Raw genomic sequence first — 26,435 nt, forward strand, 5'->3', positions numbered from 1 at the left:
TTTTAATGACATTGGCAAATGGCCTCAGAAGGACATGTCAGGAGCTTCATGTTAACATCAATATTTTTTACCATACTGAAACTCAAAGGACTCTATGATTCTGGTTACATTGAATGCTGTGATTCCAAAAAGCATTAAGAGCACTTGCACAATGAGTTGTTTTTTTTAAAACACCAAGTCCAAAGTGGTAGCACCAGGAAGAAAGGGAATAAATAGCAGACACTCAAATGGCTTACTTTTACTTACCCAATAAAATCTAAACATAATGGGGAAAAAAACAACAACAATAGAACAATTAAAGGAAAACTTTTACTTTGACTGATGGAGATGTTTGTACAAATGTAAAAGATGTTGATGTGAAAATTTTGTTTAGTGTTTTCAAAAAGCATTAAATTAACTACATGACCAAGTGTAAGTGTACAGCAGGATTTATCAGTATTATTGAACAAGTTACTAACAGTCCACTGGATGCACACTAGGTTACAAATTATTCAAGAATATACTGAACTTTACACATTGTTGTCTTGTGCAGAATAACAAGGCCTGTCAGAAAGATTATGTACCACTGATATCATGAGTACATCGTTATGCTAAATGACATGTCAGAAACTATACTCAACCATTTCCTATGTGCAAACTCAAAGTGGTACTGTTGTGCTGAGCAACATATTTCATCGTGGATATTTTCCCACCTGCTACCCCTAAACTGGATAAATCCTCTGCTGAAAAATTGTTCTTAATTAATAGTTCTCTGTTTTCTCCCATTCATTTGCTAAAAGCTGCAGTAACTCTGCTAAAAGTACAGATTTGTAAGTGGTATTTGCCGGTGACATTGAGGAAAAGAACGTAAGTCACCAGAGTTTAACACAAAACTATTAGTTTATAGCCCTGCTGGAACCCCCAGAGGCCACAGTTTTATTAGAGCTACAATAGGAACAGCGTCTTGTTGCCCCCCACCCCATCCAAAAAACGAAAACAAACAAATAAGTTAATTAATTAATTAATTGATTAAAAAAAAATGTCCTGAGGTATAATGAGTGGGAAATGACATACAGTAATCAGAAATCTGAAAATAACCTAACAGTGAAACTTGAACTTCAAAGGGAACACAAGGACTGTTTTAGTACTGGTACAAAGACTGTAAACACTGGTGGATATATTTGTATATGGCAACGTAGACAGTGTTCCAATGTAAGAGGCCCACCCTAGAACTCACAAGAGCCAAAGGATTCAGAGAAGTTGAAGGATGCTTGTTTCTTAAGCCAATCCTAAGCAGATGTTTTTCTGAGTATGAGTTCTGCTGGAGGAAGCTGCACCAAGAAATACCGTTGCCATAGGATGATGGGCTTAGTCTGACATAGATACAAGTACATGGGCAGTACCTGTCAAAGAAAAACGCACAGCCCACAGTTTTACCAAAAGAGTAATGCAGTGTAATAAGAGGATGATTATTTATTTAATCTGTTAATGGTTTTACTAATAATGCCGGACTAGTGTACTTACACTCACTTAAGCATTTATTTATTTGCAGGCCAACAGTCAGTTCTACTTTGGACTTTTGCAGTACACAACAATTTAAAATAAAGTCATTTACTCAAGATGCTGGCCTAATTTACTAATAGGCTAAGACAATTGGGGTGGCTGTAGCTGAGGCGGTAGAGCTGGTCACCTACTAATTGGAATGTTGGTGGTTCCGGTCTCGTATGTCAAATATCCTTGGGCGAGATACTAAACCCAAGTTGCTCTCCAGTGCATCCATCGATGTGTGAATGTTAGATAGAAGAACTTACATAGAAAGAGAATAGAAAAAAAAAGTGCTTGGGTGAATCAAGGAAGTTGTGTAAAGCGCTCAGAGTAGAAAAGCACTCGATAAGAACCACTCAATTTACCATTTATGAAGGGCCAGCTATTATCTCAAGGAGCAACTAAGCTTGAGCCACTATAAAGTCAAAATCCCTGCAAAACAAATGAAAAATATAGCCCAATAACACACTAAATTAAGATAGATGGTAGCTACAAGGTAAACCAATTAAATATTGTCAATGTGAACATCTTAGCATGCTGTCATTGCAGAGCTCCTGAGAGTGACCACTTCTTTCACAATTGTTTGCAGAAGGAGTCTGCATGCCTAGGTATTTGCTTTTATACACCCGTGGAACCCCTTAACTCAATGCGTTGGATGGGTGACGGAATAATTTTGGAAATGTGTAGTGTAGCTCAAAGCTTCGCCCAAATACAGCCTCACTGAGCTGCTAACATGACTCTTAATTGTCTTATATCAACAAGTCGATTTCTATAGATGACTAACTTCTGCCATGCTGAATTTTTGCTGCTAATTTAAGTTGTGTCCAAGGAAAATAAAGGGCTGACAACAAAAGGATAGAGGGTTGAATCCTTTGGCATACCACATTTTCTATTAGGGAAATAGGTGATGATGACAAAGCTCTCATTTAATAATCAACACACTTTGTTACATGCATTTGACTTTCAAGCCAAAGACTCCAAAAGTGTTTGTTTGTTTCAAAACAAAAACTTTAAAACCTACCCTTCAACCAGTATGTGTAGTAGACATGAAACTACATGTACTGGTTGAAAGACAAATATGAACCCAGCACACAATATTAAAGACTAAAAACTTAAGTTCATATTTTGTACAAATGTGTTGCCTGTCCATTCATATAAAAAAGAAATTACACCTCCTTTCAGTTCTATGGTTTTATGTATTGGGAAATAATCCTGTCATTAGGAGATCTAAAAGGTTGGTCTAAAAATGTGATAAATATAACCGTAGATGAACAACAACACATGACAAACGCCTCATATACTAACACCTCATACCAGCTATGAAGCCCATTCCTATACACAGGGGTGCACATCAGTGGTCCGCAGGTGCATATGCGCTGTCAAAATAAAAAACGTGCACCAGATAAGAAGTTGTCCGAGTGGGATTTTCACGGCATATTCTGCACCACATCTCTGTGCGTTCATCATTTGTGTGAAGCCAGCTCACCTCCTGCAACCGCTTTTCCGAGAATACGCGCTTCTTTTACGGTTCGGACTCCTTCTGACATTTCTTTGGAGGTGGAGGAACACCAAAGTAATTGCTTAAAGGAGCTTCTTCGACTTCTTTAAGAGTTCTAAACAATTGTCTGTTCTCCTCCAGAAAATCTTATGTACGCAAACGCGCGTTGCAACTTCTTATCTGGTGCGTGTTTTTTATTTTGACAGCGCATACGCACCTGCGGACCACTTATGTGCACCCCTGCCTATACAACGCCACTCAGAAGTTTGGACACACTTTCACATTTTATGGTTTTTCTTTATTTTACTACTTTCTACATTTTAGACACATACTGAAGACATCAAATATATGAAGCAAAATCTATGGAATTATGCACCAAAGAAAAAAATGAGAATAACTCCTAATATGTCTTATATTTTAGCTTCCACCCTTTACTTTGTTGACAGCACTGCAAACCTTTGGCCTTCTCTCAATGAGCTTCAAGATGTATTCACCTGAAATGGTTTCACTTCACAGGTGGGCCTTGTCAGGATTCATTTGTGGAATTTCTTGCCTTCTTAATGGAGTTGGGACCATCAGTTGTGTTGTGCAGAAGTCAGGTTGGTACATAGCTGATAGTCCTATTTGACAACTGGTAGAATTCACATTATGGCAAAGAACCAAGCAGCTAAGTAAAGAGACATGACAGTCTATCATGACTTTAAGAACTGATGGAGAAGCATGGAGGTTGAGGTGTGATTGTTTGCGGGTGCTTTGTTGGTGACACTGTTAGGGATTTTTGCAAAATTGCAGGCACACTGAACCAGCATGGCTCCACACCATCCTACAGCAACATGCCATCCCTTCCAAACACATCTTCAGGATGTGTGAGGGCTATTTGACCAAGAAGGAGAGTGGTGGAGCGTTGGCCTCCACAGTCACCTCACCTAAACCCAGTCGACATGGCTTGGGATAAGATGGACCGCTGAGTAAAGGCAAAAGGGCCACCAAGTGTTCAGTATCTCTGCAAGCTCCTTCAGAGTGTTGGAAAACCATTTCAGGTGACAACCTCATGAAACTAATCGAGAGAATGCTAAGAGTGCCAAGGGTGGCTATTTTGAAGAATCTAAATTCTAAAACATGTTTTGAGTTATTTCACACTTTTTTGCTTACTACATATATATTCTATATGTGTTCCTTCAAAGTTTTGATGCCTTCATTGAGAACCTACAATGTAAGTAGTCATGAAAATAAAGAAAAAACAATTAAATGAGAAGGTGTGTCCAAACCTTTGAAGGTAGTGTATGTCATGTGTAACTGTAAAATGTTGTTGTTCATCTAATGTTTTATTGAAATCATTTTAGAGCCACATGAAGGTCTAGATGATTTTTTTTATTATATCGTGACTGGGGTTGTTATTAAATTTAAGTATCATGACAGCCCTTCTCCCAATACTTAAAACCTAAGAATTGAAGGAGATTGTACTTTCTTTTTCACCTGACTGTCTATCACTATGTCATAAAAGAACTGGTTATTAGCAGTAGCAATGAAAGTCACTGTTAACATTTTGAGGGATATGCAGATATTCCCACAGGACCTGAATGCAGCAGTCTTTCAGACAGCTTTAGGTTAAGACTTAGACATTTCTTAAACAAAAATAGTGTGTATTTGTTAGTGGATAGAGGAAGATGAGGTTGTGTCCGACTGGTGGACAGTCAGGCTGGAGCACTGCTGGGCAGAGCTTAGACCTGACCCTGCAGGGTTTCCACTGAGGGTCAAGGGACCAGAAGGTCGGGGGTTAAGGCGGGGTGGCATTGGGGAGGGACGGATGAGAGGCGGGGGCTGCTGCAGCGTGGATCGGGGCTGCAAGAAGCGGGCTTGCTGTTGGAGTGGTGGAGGCTGACGGTGCAGAGAAGGTGTGGCAGGGAGGGAGGGGCGCAGAAGGGGAGGGGGTTGGTGAAGGGAAGAGGAGGAGGTACTAGATATCATTGGAGTCTGAGCTGAAGATGATGAAGAGGCAGCAGGGGATGCACCTAATGAAGTGACTTGACCCTGCATAGAACAAAAATGAGTTACTTACACAAGTCAAGCAGATAATCCTGCTCTGGAAGTTAGTTCCAAGATCATTTACATAACATTAGAGAATGAAAAACCACTAACTTCTAGGAATGGTTAAATTCAAGATAACTGGACTTCAAACTGGATAACTGTGTCTTCAAACATCTACTAACACCACCCAGTATGATTTCAATAATAATCAAGACTAAATTCACGAAGCCTCACCTCATCATCCTCTTCATCTGTGCTCTTTCCTGATGGAGTGTTTGAGCTGTTCTTTCCCTCCTCTCCCAAAGTGGCACTGTCTCCATTGGGAGCTTTGGTTCCCTGCTCCGCTTCCCACTCCTGCAGGACCTCTTCCAGGTTGAATCGCCGCCTGTAGTTCACAAAAAAGTTCTTCACCTGCCCTACCGTTTTATTACCGATTACGTCTGCGATGGCTTGGAAGTCTTTTCCATACTTCCTGACACCTGTACAACAACACAGATGGATTTTTAAAGTTACACAAATATATGCAATGAAAAAATCATAAATGGATGAGAGCACCATTTAGCAGTCATTACAGTTTAGAGGTATGTTTTTGTACATAAAGTAAAAATGTAGTCACTTTTAGCTCTGGTGTTCACCTCTGGCTCCTTTTTTAAATGCTCCTCTATTTTCACCAGTTAGGCTCTAACTGTGATAATCTGTTATCATCATCATCATCATCATCATCATCATCATCATCATCATCATTTTAAGAACACACCAGGCAGACCAAAGTGCTGAACAACACAGATCAAAACAACTACCAAATTAAAAATACCATAAAATCATTACATACAATAAAATAAATAAGAAGGTGTCAGTTTCCTACAGAGTTAAAAGCCAGGGAATAAAAATAGGTTTTCAATCTGGACTTAAAGACCTGCACTGATGACGCTTGTCTAATTTGGAGGGGAAGGTGCACCCCAACAGAGCACTTCATTGTTTCACAGCAGGCTTACTGGTGGTTCCTAGGATATTTAAAAAGTAGAATGGGAGACAGAGCGGTCAGCTTTCAGCCAATCTTCTGTGGAACCAGCACCTAGTTTGTATTCAGGAGACAGACACCCTTGCTACTTTACAATTAGGCTTCAAATTTTTCTTTTTGACAAAACTCCCTCCCCTCAACCCCAACCTGCCATGGCAGATGGCTACCCCTCCCTGAGCCCGGTTCTGCTGGAGGTGTGTTCCTTGTTAAAAGAGAGTTTTTCCTTTCCACTGCCGCCAAGTGCTCGCTTAACACGAGGTTGTCTGATTAATGGGGTTGTCTCATTGTTTACCCTAAAAGTAATGTAAGGTTAACCCTACAATATAAACCATCTTGAGTTGACTATTGTTGTAATTTGGTATAAAAAAAAAATAAAAAAAAAAAAATATATATATATATAAAATATATACCGTAAATAAGAGTGAATTTAAAATGTAATCTACTTCTTGGTGCTGAAAAGTTGTTCACAGTGGATTTTTAAAGTTTATTCTTTGAAAACAACTGGCTGCTGTGGTCAAAAATGGCTGTAAGAGTGAGAACCAGCCCATATAAAAGCCAAGAAGTTCTTTTTCATGTATGCCATTTGGTGGATTTTACTTTTAAAACCTGTAAGCAGCTGCTTTTTCTACATGGAGGTTACCTTGAACAGCCAGGAGTTGCTCATCTGTTGTCCAGCGGGCATTCACCTTCTGGTTACACTACAATATTGAATAGTAAAGTTAAAACACACGACAAACTAAAAGATATAAAAACATTTCTACTTTCCACAACAGGGATCCTCATTTACATATATACTTTATCAGAACATAACTTTATCATAGCAGAAAACTCATTACCATAAATGGCTTCAACTGACGAGTTTCATGCAATTTAATCATCATAATATCAGTCATCTTCAGTGTATTTGTACCTCAGGTAGTCTGAAGTCTTCGATCCCAGACTCCAACATGTGTTTCAGTCCACTGTTCATCTGTTTGGCATTCTGGACCTGAAGAATAGACGAGAAAGTCAAAGGTGAGAATTAACAAAACTCCCAGAAAACCCTTTAAAACCTGAAGCTGTTTTCAGATGTCTCACTGGGATTGGCCATTTCCCAGTCGTTTGGATTGGACATTTTTTACCATCTCAGATTCATGGTGCAAAAAATCTGTGATGTCCAATTTCACCCATATCAGAACAGCTGTGGTAACTGTTCAATAAATTTCCACAGAGATGCGGGACCTTTGTCCTGCCTCCTACACATCATACTGAAGAAACACCATCACCTATATCAGACCTGGGCATTGTCTGCTCCTTGTCCAGGCTGTATGAAGTCAGTAGGAAAGTAGGATTCAAATGTAAATAAGTATTTAGCATTTATTTGTCCCATTTCAGCTGCCAAATACTCTTTGATAAACTCTGTCTTTGAAAAAAGTCTATAATAAAGAGAATGCAAAAAACAGAAGAACGTTGAGGAAATATTTATCAAACTTTATTGCTGTCATTCTGAAGGTCACTAGGTTTTTTTTTAGTTGACATACTTCAGTGTGTCCAAACAAATGCAGCTTCTCTACGAATATATTGTAACAGACATTTACGAGGGATGTATGCTAACCTCGATAGAAAAAAAAACAAAATTTGATGCAGAATGTAGAGTTGTATGGTCTAAGAGTATTTAGTAACTGAAGTAAGAGGTAAAGCTGTGTTCTTTGTTTGTGGAGAGCAGTTTGCTGTGTTTGAGAATTATCATTTGAATCACCATTATACAGAGAAATACAAGAACTTGACTGATACAGCGTGGGAATGGATGTGAAGATTTGCTAGCAAAACTGCAAAAGCAACAGGGACTTTTTACCAAGCTTTAGACATTAAGGGATGTAGCAGACATGGTGAGCTTTGCCATAAAGTTTTTGTTTTTTTTGCCATAAAGTTGAATAAAACAGTTAGTAAACAGTTCTCTCATGGTGAGTTTATCAAAAAGTATTTCCTGGACATTGCTGTGCCAATATGACCTGAAAAAAGACGCATTTGAAGACGTTGCAGGAAATCAGGAGCATCAGTTCAAAAACAAACTGGACAATTTTGGCCTTTTCTTCTTGGCAACGGACAAGTGTTGTGATGTTGATGACAAAATGCAGTTATTCATCTTTGTGTGTGGGATAACAAAAGAGTTCGAGATTATGGACGAGCTGGCAGAACGCATTCAATGAAAGAAATCATTCAAAAGGACTAATTGTTCATGGAGCTAAATGCTTGGATAGGTTTGGGCTGAAATGGGACAAATTTGCAGGTGTTATAACTGACGGGTGGACAAATTGGAAGAATTATTAAAAGTCGGATTATATAGACTTTTTAGGCCAGTGTGACAGAAATGACCACAAAACTGAAATGAATATTTTCTGCAAATAAAGTAATAAAAACAAATAAATAGCCATGGAAATTGTATTTCGGTTGTTTGCTGTCAGAAATGTGTAGAGTTTTTATTTTAATATTTGGAAAGAGGAAACAGGAAGTGCAGAGAACTTTGAGAAAGCATGACTGCACTTTTACAACGTTTTTTTCCTCACTCTTTCCAAGTGTAGTAGTTTCATATCTTGTAGTCTATAACCTAATGATACAATTGTATTACTTCTACAGGATGCTTATTTTGTACTCTGCTTTGTTAGTGCTTAACTACACTTACCTGTGGGTTATGTAACAGTCTATTAAGTCTGACAATCTCTTTATATGTCTTTCTAGTTTCACTCCAGTTCACTGATGTCAGTACATTGTGATTGCTGTGTATCATCATTTTTACATGCTGTAGTGCCATTTTTTTAAGCATTTCAAGTTTCCGTACATCAATACAACCGTGAAGACCTCTCTAAATATTTACAGGAAGGGTGATAAATAGCACTTGGATCAAATTTAAGCCCTCCCATTTCAAAATGTAAACTAACACACACATGTATGCGGTACATCCAGCAAAAGTTATTTTGACTATAACCTCAACAGTGTTCTCTTATGTATTTTAAAAACAAAGAATAATGCTGCTAAGCATTCTGTTACTTACCAAGGGGCTACAACTGGAAACCCATTTTATGATTGTCTGTTAGTAGTTCAACATATTCCCACGGTTGCACAGACAAATATTAATGGGTTATTTTGACACAAAGAAAACTTGCGACCAGTGTCTGATGTGAGGAGACAAATTTTTTTTAGGTTTAGTAGTTCAGTAGTCAAGTGGATGAGGGCTACCTGTCTCTTGAGAGACACCAGCTCCATATCCAGCTGACGCAGAAGGGTGTTTGCAGCGGAGGAACTGCAGGAGACGGCCACAACATCCTCCTGGGTCAGGTACATGCCTTTGGGGGGACGACAGCGGGAGCGTTGGTGATGCCGGTGCTGCAGGGTCTGATGCTCCCTACGACCCAAAGCTACCTTAGATCCTGGCACTGGGGGCTCTGCCTGGTTCTGAAGGTAAGAGAATGATTTTAAACATTGATAAAAGTCTAGTTATATGAGGCCTTAAAAATAGCATTGACAACTAACTAAAATGCTGAAGCAGTGAATAAAAATGCGAAATATACGGCATCACTCAATAATCTGTCAGCCTACCTTTAGCAGCAGTAATTTGAAATATAATGAATATATCTTTCATTTGGTTATGGAGGAGTTTTCACCCACTCTTCTTTACAAAATTGCTTCAGTACATTGAGGTTTTCTTTTTATCTTCTCTTCGTATTTATATTTTTCTTGTCTGTATATGCCTATTTAAAAATAGTTTACATAGGTAAAGTTAATGGGAGCAAACTTTCTTGCTTGTGTGCACAAACTTGGCCAAATAAAGTTGATTCTAATTCTGAAAGCTCAGGAGCCGAAACTTCTGCTTTTATAGAAGTGCTCACACTTGCTGATGATCAGTTAATCAACTGAATGTGAATTTGTTAGGTACCTCGCTGCAGCTTACGCTTTTAATTTCTATGTAAGCAATAAGGCTGCACTTAACCTTACCCAGTTCGTTCCTTCATTTTGGCTTAATTGTTTTTAAATAAATAATAACATGGCATAATATGTCATGTTTTGTTGCTCATCCAAGGTTGTATTTACCTGTTTTTTTTTTCATTATAGCCTGCTACACACAACCTTAGAATTAAACCATTACATTTTCATCAATTTGGTTTTTTACAAAAACGTTTCATTATTTATTAAATATGTTCCTTTCAGGAGGTACATCAGTAATGGCCTTAATTTGTCTGTCTGTACATCTGTTGGCAAGCATGGACATTTATTGCTTTTTACTGTTTCTTTAAGGGAAAAATATCAAAGTCCTCAACTTTAAAAATACACTTTGAGACTACTCTCAACTGTCCGAGTCATTATAGAAGTGTCTTAACTCTGCATTTTTCCTACTGCATTCAAGGTTATAAAACAATTACAAAAAGAAGCCCATGTAATAGAAGCCTATGGAAAAATCTACTATGACATATTTGACTTCCATCACTAATTTCAAGCATAACTGAATACAAAATGACATTAATTTTTAAATTACATAATGACATAATAACACCATCATTTTACTGGAAAACAAAAAGCCCAGAATAAAACTAACAACATTACAACAGTCAAAACTTCAAGGAGGCCTAAAAGCACTAAATTTCTGCCAGTACTTCTTAGCCAACCAACTACAATACCTCATCAAATGGATACATTCAACCCATCACTTTCATTCATGGATGGACATCGAACAATCTGATTGTAAAATGGTCAATGGCCTGTAATTGTATAGCGCTTTACAGGGCAGCTGTGGCTCCATTGTAGCCACAGCTGCCCTGGGGTGCACTGACAGAGGTGAGGCTGCCGGACACTGGCGCCACCAGGCCCTTTGAGCACCACCAGTGGGCAATGGGTGAAGTGTCTTGCCCAAGGACACAATGACCGAGACTGTTGGAGCCGGGGCTCGAACCGGCAACTTTCCAATTACAAGACGAACTGCCAACTCTTGAGCCACGATCGCCCTGACACATTAAGTTTTATTAAAGACATATCAATCAAAGATTTACCATTTATAAGCAATACAATCAGACATCACAAGTGCAATAGCTTGGTGGAAGATTAATAAAATAAAAAACACTATATTCTCACCTACAACTCAAACACCCATATGGGATAACCCTGACTTCACTGCAAATAAATTACATTTGTGATAATTTCTTACAACCATCACTACTAGACAGCAACAACAAAACTGCAAAGTCATTAAAAACACAAAACTAAATAAACTAATATCCAGCATACCACTGGTGGTATGTGAGCTCCCTCTGGTGGTATGCGGGAAGTCTGCCGCAAAATTTTTAAGATGAAATAATATACCATGTTCTGATTTAATTTTTCAGAAATCCCTCAAATATACAGCTCTGCTATCACTTCCGACATAAATGAAGACAGAAAACTAAAAAAGCAGTGACGTTTGTAGGGTTACTGAAGTTGGGCTAGCTGGTATGTAATGATGTGCTACATGGTGGCTAGCTACACAGCTATGGTTAGCTTAATACAAACACATTAACACAGTGAAGCTGGAGAACGAACACTAACTTTTTTCCATTCGATAAAAGTTAACGCGAGGGTTCCCGATGGTTAGGGACAAATGCAATCGCATGTCGTGATAGTGTAAACGGACCAAACTTCAGTTAGGAGAACAACTGCGATAATCCATCCACATTACGAGGTTAGTTATTATTGTACTGCTGCATGGGCTGGGGTGTAGTTACATCGAAAGGTTTTAAAAACTGAGGTTTAAAATGAACAGTGGTAATAAAAACCGAGAAGGCCAACAGTGATCGCTGCCTTTTTTTAAGGGTTTTTTCTGATTAAATAAAACAAGATACAAAGCATTAAAACATATTAAAAACACGCAGAGTAGTTTATTCATACCTCATCACTTAAAGAACGGATATCCCACCTGCTGTGAATGTTTTTAATGCAGTACAGTTGTTATTATTATCCCTTGTCACATCCTTTTTATGACAGTTAAAATAAATAACATTCATATAAGAAATAAATTGTCTCGTGTAAATGGTGTTATATAGGCCAATACTACTGGCCTTTAATGTCAGTCATAAGGGTGGTACTTTTAAGAGCCATATATTTTATGAGGTGGCACTCATTTTGAAAAGTTTGAGCATCACTTCTCTAATGACAATGCACCACATACTCCAATCAACAAATGGGAAAAAGACCTAAACATCCACGCAGATAATCCATTTTGGAATTTATGGAATTAATTAATTCAAGGAAATTATGTGGGTTACCGTTGCTCCAAGACAGTAACAGTAAATGACTAAACTAATTAAATAATACAATATATTACATTTTACAAATGTAAGAAATAGCACTAATATATACAAATTGCTCCACTGTAAATATCAAGAATAAAACAGATTCCCCTCTGCAAATCGCTACATTTTCGTGGTTAAGGGGTTTGTGTGTCCCAGGAATACCAGGGGCTATGTTGTCTGGGGGCTTTTGTCCCCTGGTAGGGTCTCCCATGGCAAATTGGTCCTGGGTGAGGGACCAGACAAAGAGCGATTCAGAAGACCTCTATGAAAAGACCATCGAGGGAACAGTTCACCCTCCCCGGGATAGGGTTACTCGGGCCCCGCCCTGGAGCCAGGCCCGGGGAGGGTGCTCGAGGGCGAGCGTCTGGTGGCCGGGCACAGCCCGAAAAAGGGACATGGGTCCATCTTCCTGCAGGCCCACCACCCACAGGAGGCACCATAGGGGTCGGATGCAATGTGAGTCGGGTGGCGGCCAGGAGGTGCAGAAATGGGCTTCCTCCGAAGGGTGCCTGGCCTCTCCCTAAGAGATAGGGTGAGGAGTTCAGCCATTCGGGAGGGGCTCAGAGTAGAGCTGCTGCTCCTCCACATCGAAAGGAGCCAGTTCAGGTGGTTCGGGCATCTGACAAGGATTCCCCCTGGGCACCTCCTGGGCGAGGTTTTCCGGGCATGTCCCACCGGGAGGAGGGGGTAGACCCAGGACACGCTGGAGAGATTATAGCTCTCGGCTGGCCTGGGAACGCCTTGGTGTTCACCCGGACAAGCTGGAGGAGGTGGCTGGGGAGAGGGAGGTCTGGGCTTTTCTGCTTGGGCTGCTGCCCCCGCAACCCAGCCCCAGATAAGTGGAAGAAAATGGAAGGATGGATAACAGATATATGGTTGACATTTAACTCTAACCTGTGAACTTGGTCATTTGTTATTTTACAAATGACAATAGAGTCCGCAATAATATTTTTATCATGTCTAACAACACCAACATACAAGTAATACAACACACCTCACACAGCAAAAGATACATGTCATGGGACTGACTGAATCAGAGTTTGCATAAACTGCACAATCAACACCACTAATGACCACCTTCACACATTCTGGCTCTGTCCACCAATACAAAACTTCTGGAAAGAAACAACTACCAAATTATCCCACATCCTTGACCACAACATCCCACAATGCCCCGTTCTCTGTTTGGTGATCTAGAAGAAGTATAAACTCCAAACAGATCAGAACACCCCCTCTTGTGGCCCTGATTCTCACCAAGAAAACAATCGAAATCAGAATCGGAATCAGAATACACAATGAAATTATCTATAACAATACTGCTCAACTGGAAAAACAGGAAAAAGATCACCACTGCCACCGCAGAAATCAACAGACCAGGGGAAGAGAAGGGAAACGGAGGGACAAAAACAATAAGAATACAAAACCCGCTCTGAAGTTAGTATTTCCTATTTTTTTTTATTTATGTTCCTTGTTTTCGTGTAATCATTTGTCTTACACCAGTACAGGATAAAATATACCGTATTTTCACGACCATAAGGCGCACTGTGCTAAAAGGCGCAGTCTCAGTTATGTGTGCCATTACTGTATTTAACACACACATAAGGCGCACTGGACCATAGGGCGCATACAAGTACCGTATGCGTATTTAAAAATAAAGCGGGAGCAAACCTGAGTTCGGTACCTTACTCACATTTTTATTACCAGTAATCGTCATCATCAACAACACACAAGCATACAAGTGTGCATATTTAACAATAAAGCAGGAGCAAAACAAAGTTTGGTACTCACATTTTTATCATCAATCAAACCCATCGAAGTCCTCATCCTCTGTGTCTGAATTGAACAGCTGCGCTAAATCTCCATCAAACATGCCAGGTTCACTTTCTTCACTGTCAGAGTCACTTTCCGTGCCGTGCGGCTCCTCGGAAATGATGCCGGCTTTTGCGAAAGCTCGAACAACAGTGCCAGCAGACATGTTAGCCCAAGCATCTACAATCCATTCGCAAATTGTGGCGTAACTCGCCCGGCGCTGCCTTCCACTCTTAGTGAAACTGTGGTCTCCATCGGTCATCCATCGCTCCCAGGCCGCTCGCAGCCTTACTTTGAACGGGCGGTTCACACCGATGTCCAGCGGTTGGAGTTCCTTTGTCAGGCCTCCCGGAATGACAGCAAGCTCACAGTTCATTTGTTTCACTAGTTTTTTTTCACATCGGCTGTGAGATGGGCACGCATAGAGTCACAGATTAAGAGCGATGGTGATGCGTGGAAAAAACCACCTGGTCTCTTTACATACACCTCCCTCAGCCACTCTTTCATCATTTCCTCATCCATCCAGCCCTTTTCATTTGCCTTAATGATGATTCCTGCTGGAAACTTCTCTTTAGGCAAAGTCTTTCTCTTAAAAATCACCATAGGCGGCAGCTTCTGTCCATTAGCATGGCAGTCAAGCACAACAGTAAAAGAAGACTTTTCGTGCCCCGTTGTGCGTATCGCTACCGTGCTGGTCCCCTTCTTCTCCACAGTGTGACTCACCGGGATGTCAAAAGTGAGCGGGACCTCGTCCATGTTTGTGATGTGGCTGGGCGCTTCTCCCGCTCGTTCTTTGCTCGATGATCCACCGCTCGAGTCTTTCCTCCAACTCGGGCCACCTCGCCTTATGTCCGCGGAAACTCAGCTGCGTTTTCTTGACCTGCCGGAGCTTGTTTTCCAGCTTCCTCCATTTGCGAACCATCGATTCGTTAATCTTAAATTCTCTCGCCGCTGCTCGATTTCCATGTTCCTCCGCGTAGCTGATGGCCTTCAGTTTAAACTGTGCTTCATAAGCGTGTCTCGTTGCCATTTTCAGGGTTGCGCCCACACTTCACCCTTTAGCGTTCTCATGGTGTTCTCTACTACGTCCTCCTTACAACACACAGGGCGCACTGCGCTATAGGGCGCGCCGTACTTTTTGAAGAAAATCTAAGACTTTTAAGTGCGCCTTATGGTCGTGAAAATACGGTATATGTATGTCTTCAGATGAACTAAAAACACATAACTGCCAAGAAGGGAAAAAAAATGTAACCTAACATATAACCCTGTGTGAATGTTGGCGTAAATGGTTTTCTGTCTCTATGTGTTAGCCCTGTGGCAGACTTGCCACCTGTCCAGGTTGTCTGCTGGAACTGCTTGCATACTCTTGCAGCATGAGGCCGGGCACTGTCGTGCACCAGAAGGACCCCCACGACCCTACGCCTGACAGTGGGTCCAAAGATGCCCAAATGATATACTGGTACCCTTGCCTGGCTTGTAGAAGTCATGGATATACTTCTCCAGACCATCACTGATCCATTACCAACTCAGTCATGCCCAACTCTTGGTATTTCAGATACTCTGATTCAACAGTGTTCCTTTATTTTTGTGAGCAGTATATGGTAAAGTTCAAAGGTTTTAACAAAAAAAATGGAATAAGGTGTGTTCAAATTACCTCTTTCTTAGTTTCCTTGCTGGGGTCATAGTCACTGTCGTGGGCTTCAATGGGATTGGCATCCTGTATCTCCTCATCACTGCAGCAACAATAAGCCAAAATCCAATCACTGGATGTCGTCACACAACAGCAACCTCACACCGACGCAGTAGAATCCAAAACTAACTCTTTGTGAGCTTACGTTTTTAGGTAACTGAAATGATGATGGAGGTCAGTCAATAAAAACAGACACATTAAGTAACAATTTTAATGATTTTTCATATTTAAAAAAATCTCAAGGGCATGAGTCTGCAATGGTTTCTGCATAAAAATTCCCAAAATGTCCCAGGAAAGTTTCAATTTCCAGACAGGGACAGGTAGGTCTGACTGTGAGACGGGCTTTTTGCTTAACAGGTGAGACGGGCATTTTGCTTAACAAATGCTCTCTTGTCGCCCTAGATTTTTTAACTGAGGTATGTCCACAAACCGTGGATAAATGGGTGTCAGAGTGCTTTGCGCTTTGACGAGACAAAATGCCTTCTTTTCAGCAAAAAAAGAGAAAACTTTTTTTTTCAAAACAAAGGACTATAGTCAGATTCAAGGAGTAGTGTTGATCTATGTGCTGTACCTCTCATCCTGGTTGCTCCTATTGGCCAATTTACGAGCCTGTCTGTCCATCAGACTTGTTCTGGAACGCGTCTTTTTCCATGAATAGTAGTACTTCACCAGACTGGAGATGGATTTGTCCGGTAACTGAAGCAATAAATAAATAAATAAAATAAAATAAACAAAACACGTGATATTTTCATAGAAACAGTACCTCAAAACTGTTTGTACAGTACCCTCCCCCAAATCTTTATGGTTTATTGTTAATATCAGAAACATTACATTACTGGATCAGAAACACTGATGTTGCTGTGTTAAGTGGTTACCATCTGCTGGATGCGGTGAAAGCTCTTTCCGTGGAAACTAAAGGCCTGTTCAAACAACACTTTGTCCTCCACTGTCCACTCATCTGGGAACGGGGTGAAATTTGGCAAGTCGGCCAGAGATTTCTCAATATTGTGTTTGTGCCAGAAGAGCATGCCAAGAGCCTGAAGACACACACACAAAGGGTTACCAAAACACAGATACCACAGGCTTAAAGCACCAACCGCCTAGGCTAAAAGATGAAGCCATTTGGCCAAATCCCATGTTAATTAGCAGGTGCTCATTTTACTCACTTTAACTCTGTAGCTACCCACTCTTTGTTACTGTTCTCTACATGAGTTTGAAATAATGACCTAATGGTAGTCATACACCAGCTGTCATTCTTCAACTGTGTAAAAAAATCCTTATTTTACAGATAAACAAGGAAATGGTTTGGCATAATCAACCTACAGTAAAGCCAAGTTCATAACAACAGTTCTGCTGTTTACTTAACTAATAGGATATTTTCAAGACATAAAAACTATTTCAGTAGCCTATTTACACTCAAATAGTACTTGCTAATGATGGGAAAAGATTCTGGGCTGTCTGCTCTCACTTGTAGAATCATCTTGCCAAATGAAACATGCCCAAGTGCCAAACTATTAACAACCACTTGTTAATAGTTTGTCAAAATGCAAAGGAGTAAAAATGACCAATCATGTAGCTATGTTAAAGTAAAACATCATCATCTTATATTTCATGACTTTTTTAGAAGGAATTTAAATATTATATGGTGAATTTGGGGACGTGTGGGATTGAAAATAATTGCCAACAATGTCATTTTGACCCCATAGAAATTCATGTAAAACAGCAAACGAGACTTGGGTGTGGAAAACTATCGAGAGTAGATCAGCCAAAGCAGGCTGATCTGTGTCTCAGGCCTGAGGAGCAGAGTTCTGGAGTTGAAGAGCTACAGACGTGTGATGAAGCAGTGTGGATCATGGATGAGAGGCTGCAGACTTGGTGACGTGGAGGCATTTGTGGACAGTCTTGTTGTTGAGTGTTAAAATAAGTTCTTTAAAAATCAAAAAATTATTTAATATAAAGGCAACATGAGCAGAGAGTACAAACATGTTAAGAGATTGACTGTGTTAGTTCAGGGAGTTATTTGTAAAGAAAACAATTTTCAGTAGCATTCAAAAACTAATGTGTACACTTATGTCTGCATTGTGTGTGGCCAGAAAGAGAGTGCCAATTTGTTTATTTGGTAGCTCAATGAAAGGCTTCAGTGAGTTAACCACGGAGTCAGAAGTACCTGACTCCGTGGTATAATTCTCAAACACGTACCCTAAAGCAGATGACTCGTAAGCTGGAGAGGAAATGGCGTGTCACAAATTTAGAGGATCATCATTTAGCCTGGAGAAATAGTTTGCTGCTTTATAAGAAAGCCCTCTGCAAAGCCAGAACATCTTACTATTCGTCACTGATTGAAGAAAATAAGAACAACCCCAGGTTTCTCTTCAGCACTGTAGCCAGGCTGACAAAAAGTCAGAGCTCTTTTGAGCCAACCATCCCTTTAACGTTAACTAGTAATGACTTCATGAACTTCTTCACAAATAAAATTCTTATCATTAGAGAAAGAATTACCAATAATCATCCCACAGATGTAATATTATCTACAGCTACTCTTAGTACCATTGATGTTAAGTTACTCTTTTTCTCCAATTGATCTTTCTGAGTTAACTTCAATAATTACTTCCTCCAAACCATCAACGTGTCTTTTAGACCCCATTCCTACAAAACTGCTCAAAGAAGTCCTGCCATTAATTAATTCTTCAATCTTAAATATGATCAACCTATCTCTAATAATCAGCTATGTACCACAGGCCTTCAAGCTAGCTGTAGTTAAACTTTTACTCAAAAAGCCATCTCTAGACCCAGCAGTCTTAGCTAATTATAGGCCAATCTCAACCTTCCTTTCATATCAAAAATCCTTGAAAGAGTAGTTGTCAAACAGCTAACAGATCATCTGCAGAGGAATGGTTTATTTGAAGAGTTTCAGTCAGGTTTCAGAGCTCATCACAGCACAGAAACAGCTTTAGTGAAGGTTACAAATGATCTTCTCATGGCCTCTGACAGTGGACTCATCTCTGTGCTTGTCCTGCTAGACTTCAGTGCAGCGTTCGATACTGTCGACCATAATATCCTATTAGAGCGATTAGAGCATGCTGTAGGTATTACAGGTACTGTGCTGCAGTGGTTTGTATCATATCTATCTAATAGACTCCAATTTGTGCATGTAAATGGAGAGTCCTCTTCACACACTGAGGTTAATTATGGAGTTCCACAGGGTTCAGTGCTAGGACCAATTCTGTTTACATCATACATGCTTCCCTTAGGCAATATCATTAGAAGACATACTATACATTTACACTGCTATGCAGATGACACCCAGCTCTATCTATCTATGAAGCCAACACACACCAATTAGTTAAACTGCAGGAATGTCTTAAAGACATAAAGACCTGGATGGCCGCTAACTTTCTGCTTCTTAATTCAGATAAAACTGAGGTTATTGTACTCGGCCCTGAAAATCTTAGAAATATGGTATCTAACCAGATTCTTACTCTGGATGGCATTACCTTGGCCTCCAGTAACGCTGTGAGGAACCTTGGAGTCATTTTTGACCAGGACATGTCCTTCAACGCACATATTAAACAAATATGTAAGACTGCTTTCTTCCATTTGCGCAACATCTCTAAAATTAGAAATATCCTGTCTCAGAGTGACGCTGAAAAACTAGTTCATGCATTTATTACTTCCAGGCTGGACGACTGTAATTCATTATTATCAGGATGCCCAAAAAACTCGCTGAAAAGCCTTCAGCTAATCCAAAATGCTGCAGCAAGAGTCCTGACAGGGACTAGAAAGAGAGAGCAGATTTCTCCTGTTTTGGCTTCCCTTCATTGGCTTCCTGTTAAATCCAGAATTTAATTCAAAATCCTGCTCCTCACATACAAGGTCTTAAATAATCAGGCCCCATCTTATCTTAATGACCTTGTAGTACCATATCACCCTATTAGAGCACTTTGCTCTCGCTCTGCAGGCCTACTTGTTGTTCCTAGAGTATTTAAAAGTAAAATGGGAGGGAGAGCCTTCAGTTTTCAGGCCCCTCTTCTGTGGAACCAGCTTCCAGTTTGGATTCAGGAGTCAGACACTATCTCTACTTTCAAGATTAGGCTTAAAACTTTCCTTTTTGCTAAAGCATATAGTTAGGGCTGGACCAGGTGACCCTGAATCCTCCCTTAGTTATGCTGCAATAGACATAGGCTGTCGGGGGATTCCCATGATGCATTGAGTTTTTCCTTTCCAGTCACCTTTCTCACTCACTATGTGTTAATAGACCTCTCTGCATTGAAACATATCTGTTTTTAACTTCTGTCTCTCTTCCCCAGCATGTCTTTTATCCTGTCTTCCTTCTCTCACCCCAACCAGTCACAGCAGATGGCCCCGCCCCTCCCTGAGCCTGGTTCTGCCAAAGGTTTCTTCCTGTTAAAAGGGAGTTTTTCCTTCCCACTGTCGCCAAAGTGCTTGCTCATAGGGGGTCATATGATTGTTGGGTTTTTCTCTGTATCTATGAAGCGCTTTGAGGCGACTTTTGTTGTGATTTGGCGCTATATAAGTTAAGAGTGAGAAAGCAAGCAAGGACGCCAACATCTCCATCTGACCAGTCACCTCCTGCAGCTCTCCATGTGTCGTGAGCCTACCCTGGGGCCTGTTCCCAGAAGGACATTTACAGAACACTATGCCCAGAAGGCACCCATCCTTCCCATATGCCCAAATCACCTCAACTGGCTCCTTTTGATGTGGAGGAGTAGTGGGCCTAGTCTGAGCTCCTCCCGTATGGCCATACTTCTTCCAACTATCTTTAAAGGAGGTCCTTAGGTGTTCATTTCCACAATCTCTTTCTTTTGGTGACTACCCAGAGCTCATGGCCCAACCCAGTTTCACGGCAAAGCATGTAATAGACATGCCGGTTCTTGCCTATCTAAAACGTGAAATGGACACCCATGCAGAAGTTGCATTACTGCATGCAGAAGTTGCATTACCAGCAGGGGTAAATATTTAAAGCCAAGAAGTTGGTAGCGAGCAAAAAAGCGAGTATGGGGTCCTCAATTGCCAAAAGCTATTAAGCTAGGTGGCTAATATGTATTTGCATGTCTAATAATGTCTACACTTTCTCATTATTATTTTCATGTTGGATTGAAATAAAATGTCTCCCCCTGCTGTTACTGCAGTTTACTGCAACTTACTGCAAGCATGTACATTTCAATCATGAAATGGACATGTTGGACCAGTATGTCCATTACACATTTTGCTGTGATATCGGGTTGCATGGCCATAGGCCAAAGTAGGAACATTGCTTTCGCGCTCAGCTCCTTCTTCACCACAACAGTCTGGTACAGCGTTGCATCACAGATGACGCTGAACCAATCTGTCGGTCAATCTACTGTTTCACTCTCCCCAGACCCTGAGATATTTAAACTCCTCCACTTGGGGCAACAACTCATCCCTGACTAAGACACTATGTAGGTTGGGTGGGTGTAAGGGGCAGAGACCCTTGCAGATCGATCCTAAATTGGCGAATTTTACTTTATCCAAAATTCACAACGTTCTCCTTCTACAATAATTAAATTATTTATATTATGAGTTAACTATTGTGCTGTGTGATGAACCCTTTGTGTATTAATTAATTCTAACATACACGGAGTGCAGAATTATTAGGCAAATGAGTATTTTGTCCACATCATCCTCTTCATGCATGTTGTCTTACTCCAAGCTGTATAGGCTCGAAAGCCTACTACCAATTAAGCATATTAGGTGATGTGCATCTCTGTAATGAGAAGGGGTGTGGTCTAATGACATCAACAACCTATATCAGGTGTGCATAATTATTAGGCAACGTCCTTTCCTTTGGCAAAATGGGTCAAAAGAAGGACTTGACAGGCTCAGAAAAGTCAAAAATAGTGAGATATCTTGCAGAGGGATGCAGCAGTCTCAAAATTGCAAAGCTTCTGAAGCGTGATCATCGAACAATCAAGCGTTTCATTTAAAATAGTCAACAGGGTCACAAGAAGCGTGTGGAAAAACCAAGGCGCAAAATAACTGCCCATGAACTGAGAAAAGTCAAGCGTGCAGCTGCCAAGATGCCACTTGCCACCAGTTTGGCCATATTTCAGAGCTGCAACATCACTGGAGTGCCCAAAAGCACAAGGTGTGCAATACTCAGAGACATGGCCAAGGTAAGAAAGGCTGAAAGACAACCACCACTGAACAAGACACACAAGCTGAAACGTCAAGACTGGTTTTTCTAAGGTTTTATGGACTGATGACATGAGAGTGAGTCTTGATGGGCCAGATGGATGGGCCCGTGGTTGGATTGGTAAAGGGCAGAGAGCTCCAGTCCGACTCAGACGCCAGCAAGGTGGAGGTGGAGTACTGGTTTGGGCTGGTATCATCAAAGATGAGCTTGTGGGGTCTTTTCGGGTTGAGGATGGAGTCAAGCTCAACTCCCAGTCCTACTGCCAGTTTCTGGAAGACACCTTCTTCAAGCAGTGGTACAGGAAGAAGTCTGCATCCTTCAAGAAAAACATGATTTTCATGCAGGACAATGCTCCATCACACGCGTCCAAGTACTCCACAGCGTGGCTGCAAGAAAGGTTATAAAAGAAGAAAAACTAATGACATGGCCACCTTGTTCACCTGATCTGAACCCCATTGAGAACCTGTGGTCCATCATCAAATGTGAGATTTACAAGGAGGGAAACAGTACACCTCTCTGAACAGTGTCTGGGAGGCTGTGGTTGCTGCTGCACGCAATGTTGATGGTGAACAGATCAAAACACTGACAGAATCCATGGATGGCAGGCTTTTGAGTGTCCTTGCAAAGAAAGGTGGCTATATTGGTCGCTGATTTGTTTTTGTTTTGTTTTTGAATGTCAGAAATGTATATTTGTGAATGTGGAGATGTTATATTGGTGTCACTGGTAAAAATAAATAATTGAAATGGGTATATATTTGTTTTTTGTTAAGCTGCCTAATAATTATGCACAGTAATAGTCACCTGCACACACAGATATCCCCCTAAAATAGCTAAAACTAAAAACAAACTAAAAACTACTTCCAAAAACATTCAGCTTTGATATTAATGAGTTTTTTGGGTTCATTGAGAACATGGTTGTTGTTCAATAATAAAATTATTCCTCAAAAATACAACTTGCCTAATAATTCTGCACTCCCTGTACTGAAATAATCTAAACCATTTGTACAACTCACAAAGCCCCTAAAACTTAATCTTAACTTCATATTTTGTAAAACCTTACCTATGATTAGAAAAAACAAATGTAAATTTTCAACTTGTGAAAAGAATTACATCTCTTCCATCACTGCTGTTGTTGTGGGACAGGGTGAAAATGACCCCTCATATTGGTTCTAGCAGTAAAGCCAGCATGTCATTACACTTGAGAGCTGTACAAAGTTAAAACTGGTAATTTATTTTCTTTTGTGACTGTCACAAAAATGTAAAGATGGCGTGTTAGCTACTTTCCATGTGAGTTTCACAAGGTGAGCAAAGGTTGCTTCAAGAAGGCAGCCCAAAACTGAAAAATGTCACAGTGTGTGCAGTTTTAAAGGCCGCTACTGCTGGCACTCTACAGCTGTTAGGTTGGGACCAAGGAAAGTATTGCTTCACTTCAGTGTCTCTTATGTTGGGTTTAGTAAATACCGGAGTCATTCTGTATACAGCCTCAATCTTTTACATTGAGAACAGTGGGGGATTTTCTATCCAATTTTCTGATCCAGTTTTTTTTAACATGAGTGAAAAAATATGGGGCTGAGATGGAAAAGTTGTCATATCATTAATAATAATGTGTGACATAGGAAAAAATGTCATATCTCTAGCATGTCTACCACATTCTTTTTCATTGTTTTATAGTTTTTTGAAAACAGCAACTGAAGACTTTTCACAACCAGCTGTTACTGCAGCTTGTCAATTGGGGAATGAACAAGATAATACGTTTCCCCTATACAGACTGTGACCACATTTAGTTAAACTTTGCGGCACATTTAAAAGAAAAGTCAGCTGCTGTATAGCTCACCTGTTCCACGTTGTATCCATGTTTTTCTTTGGCAATAGCAATGTATTCATCAACTGTGGAGGGAGACACACACAGACTGTTAGATGGATCTGATCTTTTGTGTCAAAAAGAAGAAAGAAAAAAAGAAATCACAGAAGGTGGACTAAATATTTTCAGTCAAACACAATATTAACATTACGTTTGGAGTCAATGATGGTGTGATAAGGAGACCAAACCAGCATCCCTCCGCTGTCTTTATCTGTGTACTTGGTGGCACCTGTACAAACATTATAGAAAAATGATAAAAATAACAGATTTTATTCAGCTGCTGCTAATTTAACACTTATAAGTTATTTTATCAGTGATATACACCAGATACAGTTTGTACATATGTTATTACAGCATATCATCAGGGAAGAACTATTCCTATTACTCCTTCTGTTTGAGCCACTTCAGTAGCAAGCAATATTTATTTATATAGCACTTGCCATAAAAAGGAGTCATCAAGTGCTGTCATGAAAATAATGAAAAACAGCAGAAAGTTTTATAGCAGGTAAAACAATAAACAAAAATGTAAAAGAAATTAAAAGACACCAAAAAATATAAAGTAAAAAAGATACTAGACTCGATGAGAAAACATATACTGCACTAAAGCAGAACTAACACAACACACTCTACTGAAATTCCAGACTATATATCTCTGGCTGACTTCCACAGACTCAGCAAACCTCAGTGAACAGGGAGAGTATTCCAATAGTTGGACATGATAGTCTCAGTATGGTTCTCCTCAGTACGGTTGTCCAAGGAGGAAAAAGAAAACATCAATACTAAAATTAATTTAAAATTAAGCTGTATTTCAGCTGAATGAAGCAAATACGGCACTTATTGTTCCAAATAATTATCGTAACACAACATGGCTTCAAAGAGAAAGGCCTCTACCCCACTAACAGCTATGTAGTTGATGTTCATTATTGCAGGCTTAATGGGTCATGGATGCAATATTGAGCTGTGTCAGACCACATGGAAAATCGTTCGGGTCGCTGGCTGTACAGAGCAGGGGGGGGGGACCATAGCTGAACTTACCAGAGTCCAGACTGTGGGGAAGTACAATGAGCAAATAAAGAGTGAAATCTGGAGCAGAGCAGTTGAAGGGGTTTCAGGCCGGTTCAATCTTTCACAGTAAGCACTCCGTTTTTTTTCTTAGCATAGCAAATACCATACCTTATCCAAAATACCTTGCCGTAATGCTCTTCTAATACAATAATTAAATTATTTAGCTGTAGGACATAGTTTAGCAGGTTTTAAAATCTATTTTACCTTCACAATATGTAATTAAATTATCTAAATGCTAAATAAATGACGAAATGAGGTGTGAGTCGAGAATTGCACAGCACTCTTTTAATAAAACGATCATGGTTAATTATATGACTCAAAACGAACTGTAATCATGATCAAACTCCAGTCGTACTTTTCCACCTGACATTTTATGTTGTTAATAAATTGGAAGAAACACGACAGTCATAGCTGTCAGTGAAGTTTGTGTCACTTCGGTTCATGTTTGCCTCCGCGGCCTTTTAAAACAAGCTGATACCACAGCAAGCCGACTGAAAATCGGACTCTTAACTATTACTGCAGTCAGTTTTAATCCACTAGCAAACTAACGTATTGGCAGTGAGCGTAGTACAGTACAGTCTGATACTGTACACATACCGAGGCTACCACGGCTCACCACTCAGGTAGAAAACAATAAAAACTCACCGGGCTCAAAATCGGGGATTGTGGCCTGGTAGTCTGCTCCAACACGCATTCCTACATCTGGAAAACACAAACAACAACCACGAAAACAGTTTAATTTAACTAGTCATATTCAAAACACGGACATCGGGAGCGGTAAGAAGCTGTTCGAGGCTATATCACCGTGTTCGTCGTCGCTGCCACTTTCGTCAGAAAAATGTCCGTTAGAGGCTGTGGATGGACTTTTGGTGCCATTTGAGCGACCCTTCCCTAAATAATCCGAGCCCTTTTCCATCATGCCCGGCATCTCTGCGCTCTGATTCACCGATTTTAGCTTCTATGTCGGGATATAAAATGTCAGCAGGAGCTGGACGTTTTTCTTTTGCTGCTGTTTATTCCGTCGCCGCAGCTCTATCCGTGTCGCTGTAACCCTACTCGTGACTCTCACCGTGCTTGCACGGTTAATTCCGGCTGCGATATGCTATGTGTAACAACCGAGCAATCTCTTCTTAGTTTTTAGCAAATCTTTAATCCAAATTGTTCCTCCGAGGGATATTTTAGTTGCGTAGACCTGTAGCTGGGGGCCTAACCATGGCGGCGGAAGTCTTTTTACGCACCTTTGGGTGCGGTAGTGCGACTCCTGCTGCTGCGGTACCGTTGAAATGAGATTCCTCCGCCGAGACAAACTGAAGAAGAAAAAAAACAGTCAGGAGGTTTAGTGCCAACAAAATGCAGATTCAGCATTAGGATAACGCAACGGTGAATGCAGAATATCCGGAAACTGTAAATATTACCAATAAATCACATTGTAAATGTCATAATTTCAAACAAATTCATGTCAGGTTAT

The 26,435-nt window shown here is 40.3% G+C and overlaps 1 protein-coding gene across 1 annotated transcript; it reads right to left on the reverse strand.

Annotated features, from left to right (window-relative positions):
- Positions 1–26,185, reverse strand: rcor3 (REST corepressor 3). The gene is made up of 12 exons (XM_082536496.1): positions 25,772–26,185; positions 25,613–25,669; positions 24,054–24,131; positions 23,876–23,928; positions 16,742–16,903; positions 16,438–16,562; positions 15,831–15,909; positions 9,288–9,503; positions 6,982–7,059; positions 6,712–6,769; positions 5,285–5,529; positions 1–5,053 (listed from the first exon to the last, which is right to left on the reverse strand). The coding sequence occupies exons 1-12, from the start codon at positions 25,893–25,895 to the stop codon at positions 4,673–4,675; spliced, it is 1,656 nt and encodes a 551-aa protein (XP_082392622.1). The 5' UTR covers positions 25,896–26,185; the 3' UTR covers positions 1–4,672.
- Positions 26,186–26,435: the final 250 nt, after the last annotated feature.

Source organism: Aulonocara stuartgranti (genome assembly GCF_965226115.1).
Source record: "Aulonocara stuartgranti genome assembly, chromosome: 6".
NCBI classification, from domain to species: domain Eukaryota; kingdom Metazoa; phylum Chordata; class Actinopteri; order Cichliformes; family Cichlidae; genus Aulonocara; species Aulonocara stuartgranti.

Bases quoted from the DNA above. Each gene is read 5' to 3' on its own strand.
- rcor3 (XM_082536496.1), bottom strand. From the start codon at position 25,895: ATGCCGGGCATGATGGAAAAGGGCTCGGATTATTTAGGGAAGGGTCGC. The intron at 23,929-24,053 runs GTAATGTTAATA...CTCCCTCCACAG, and splicing joins CACCATCATTGACTCCAAAC to TTGATGAATACATTGCTATT. The intron at 7,060-9,287 runs GTAGCCCTCATC...TCTATTCTTCAG, and splicing joins TGGTGTCTCTCAAGAGACAG to GTCCAGAATGCCAAACAGAT.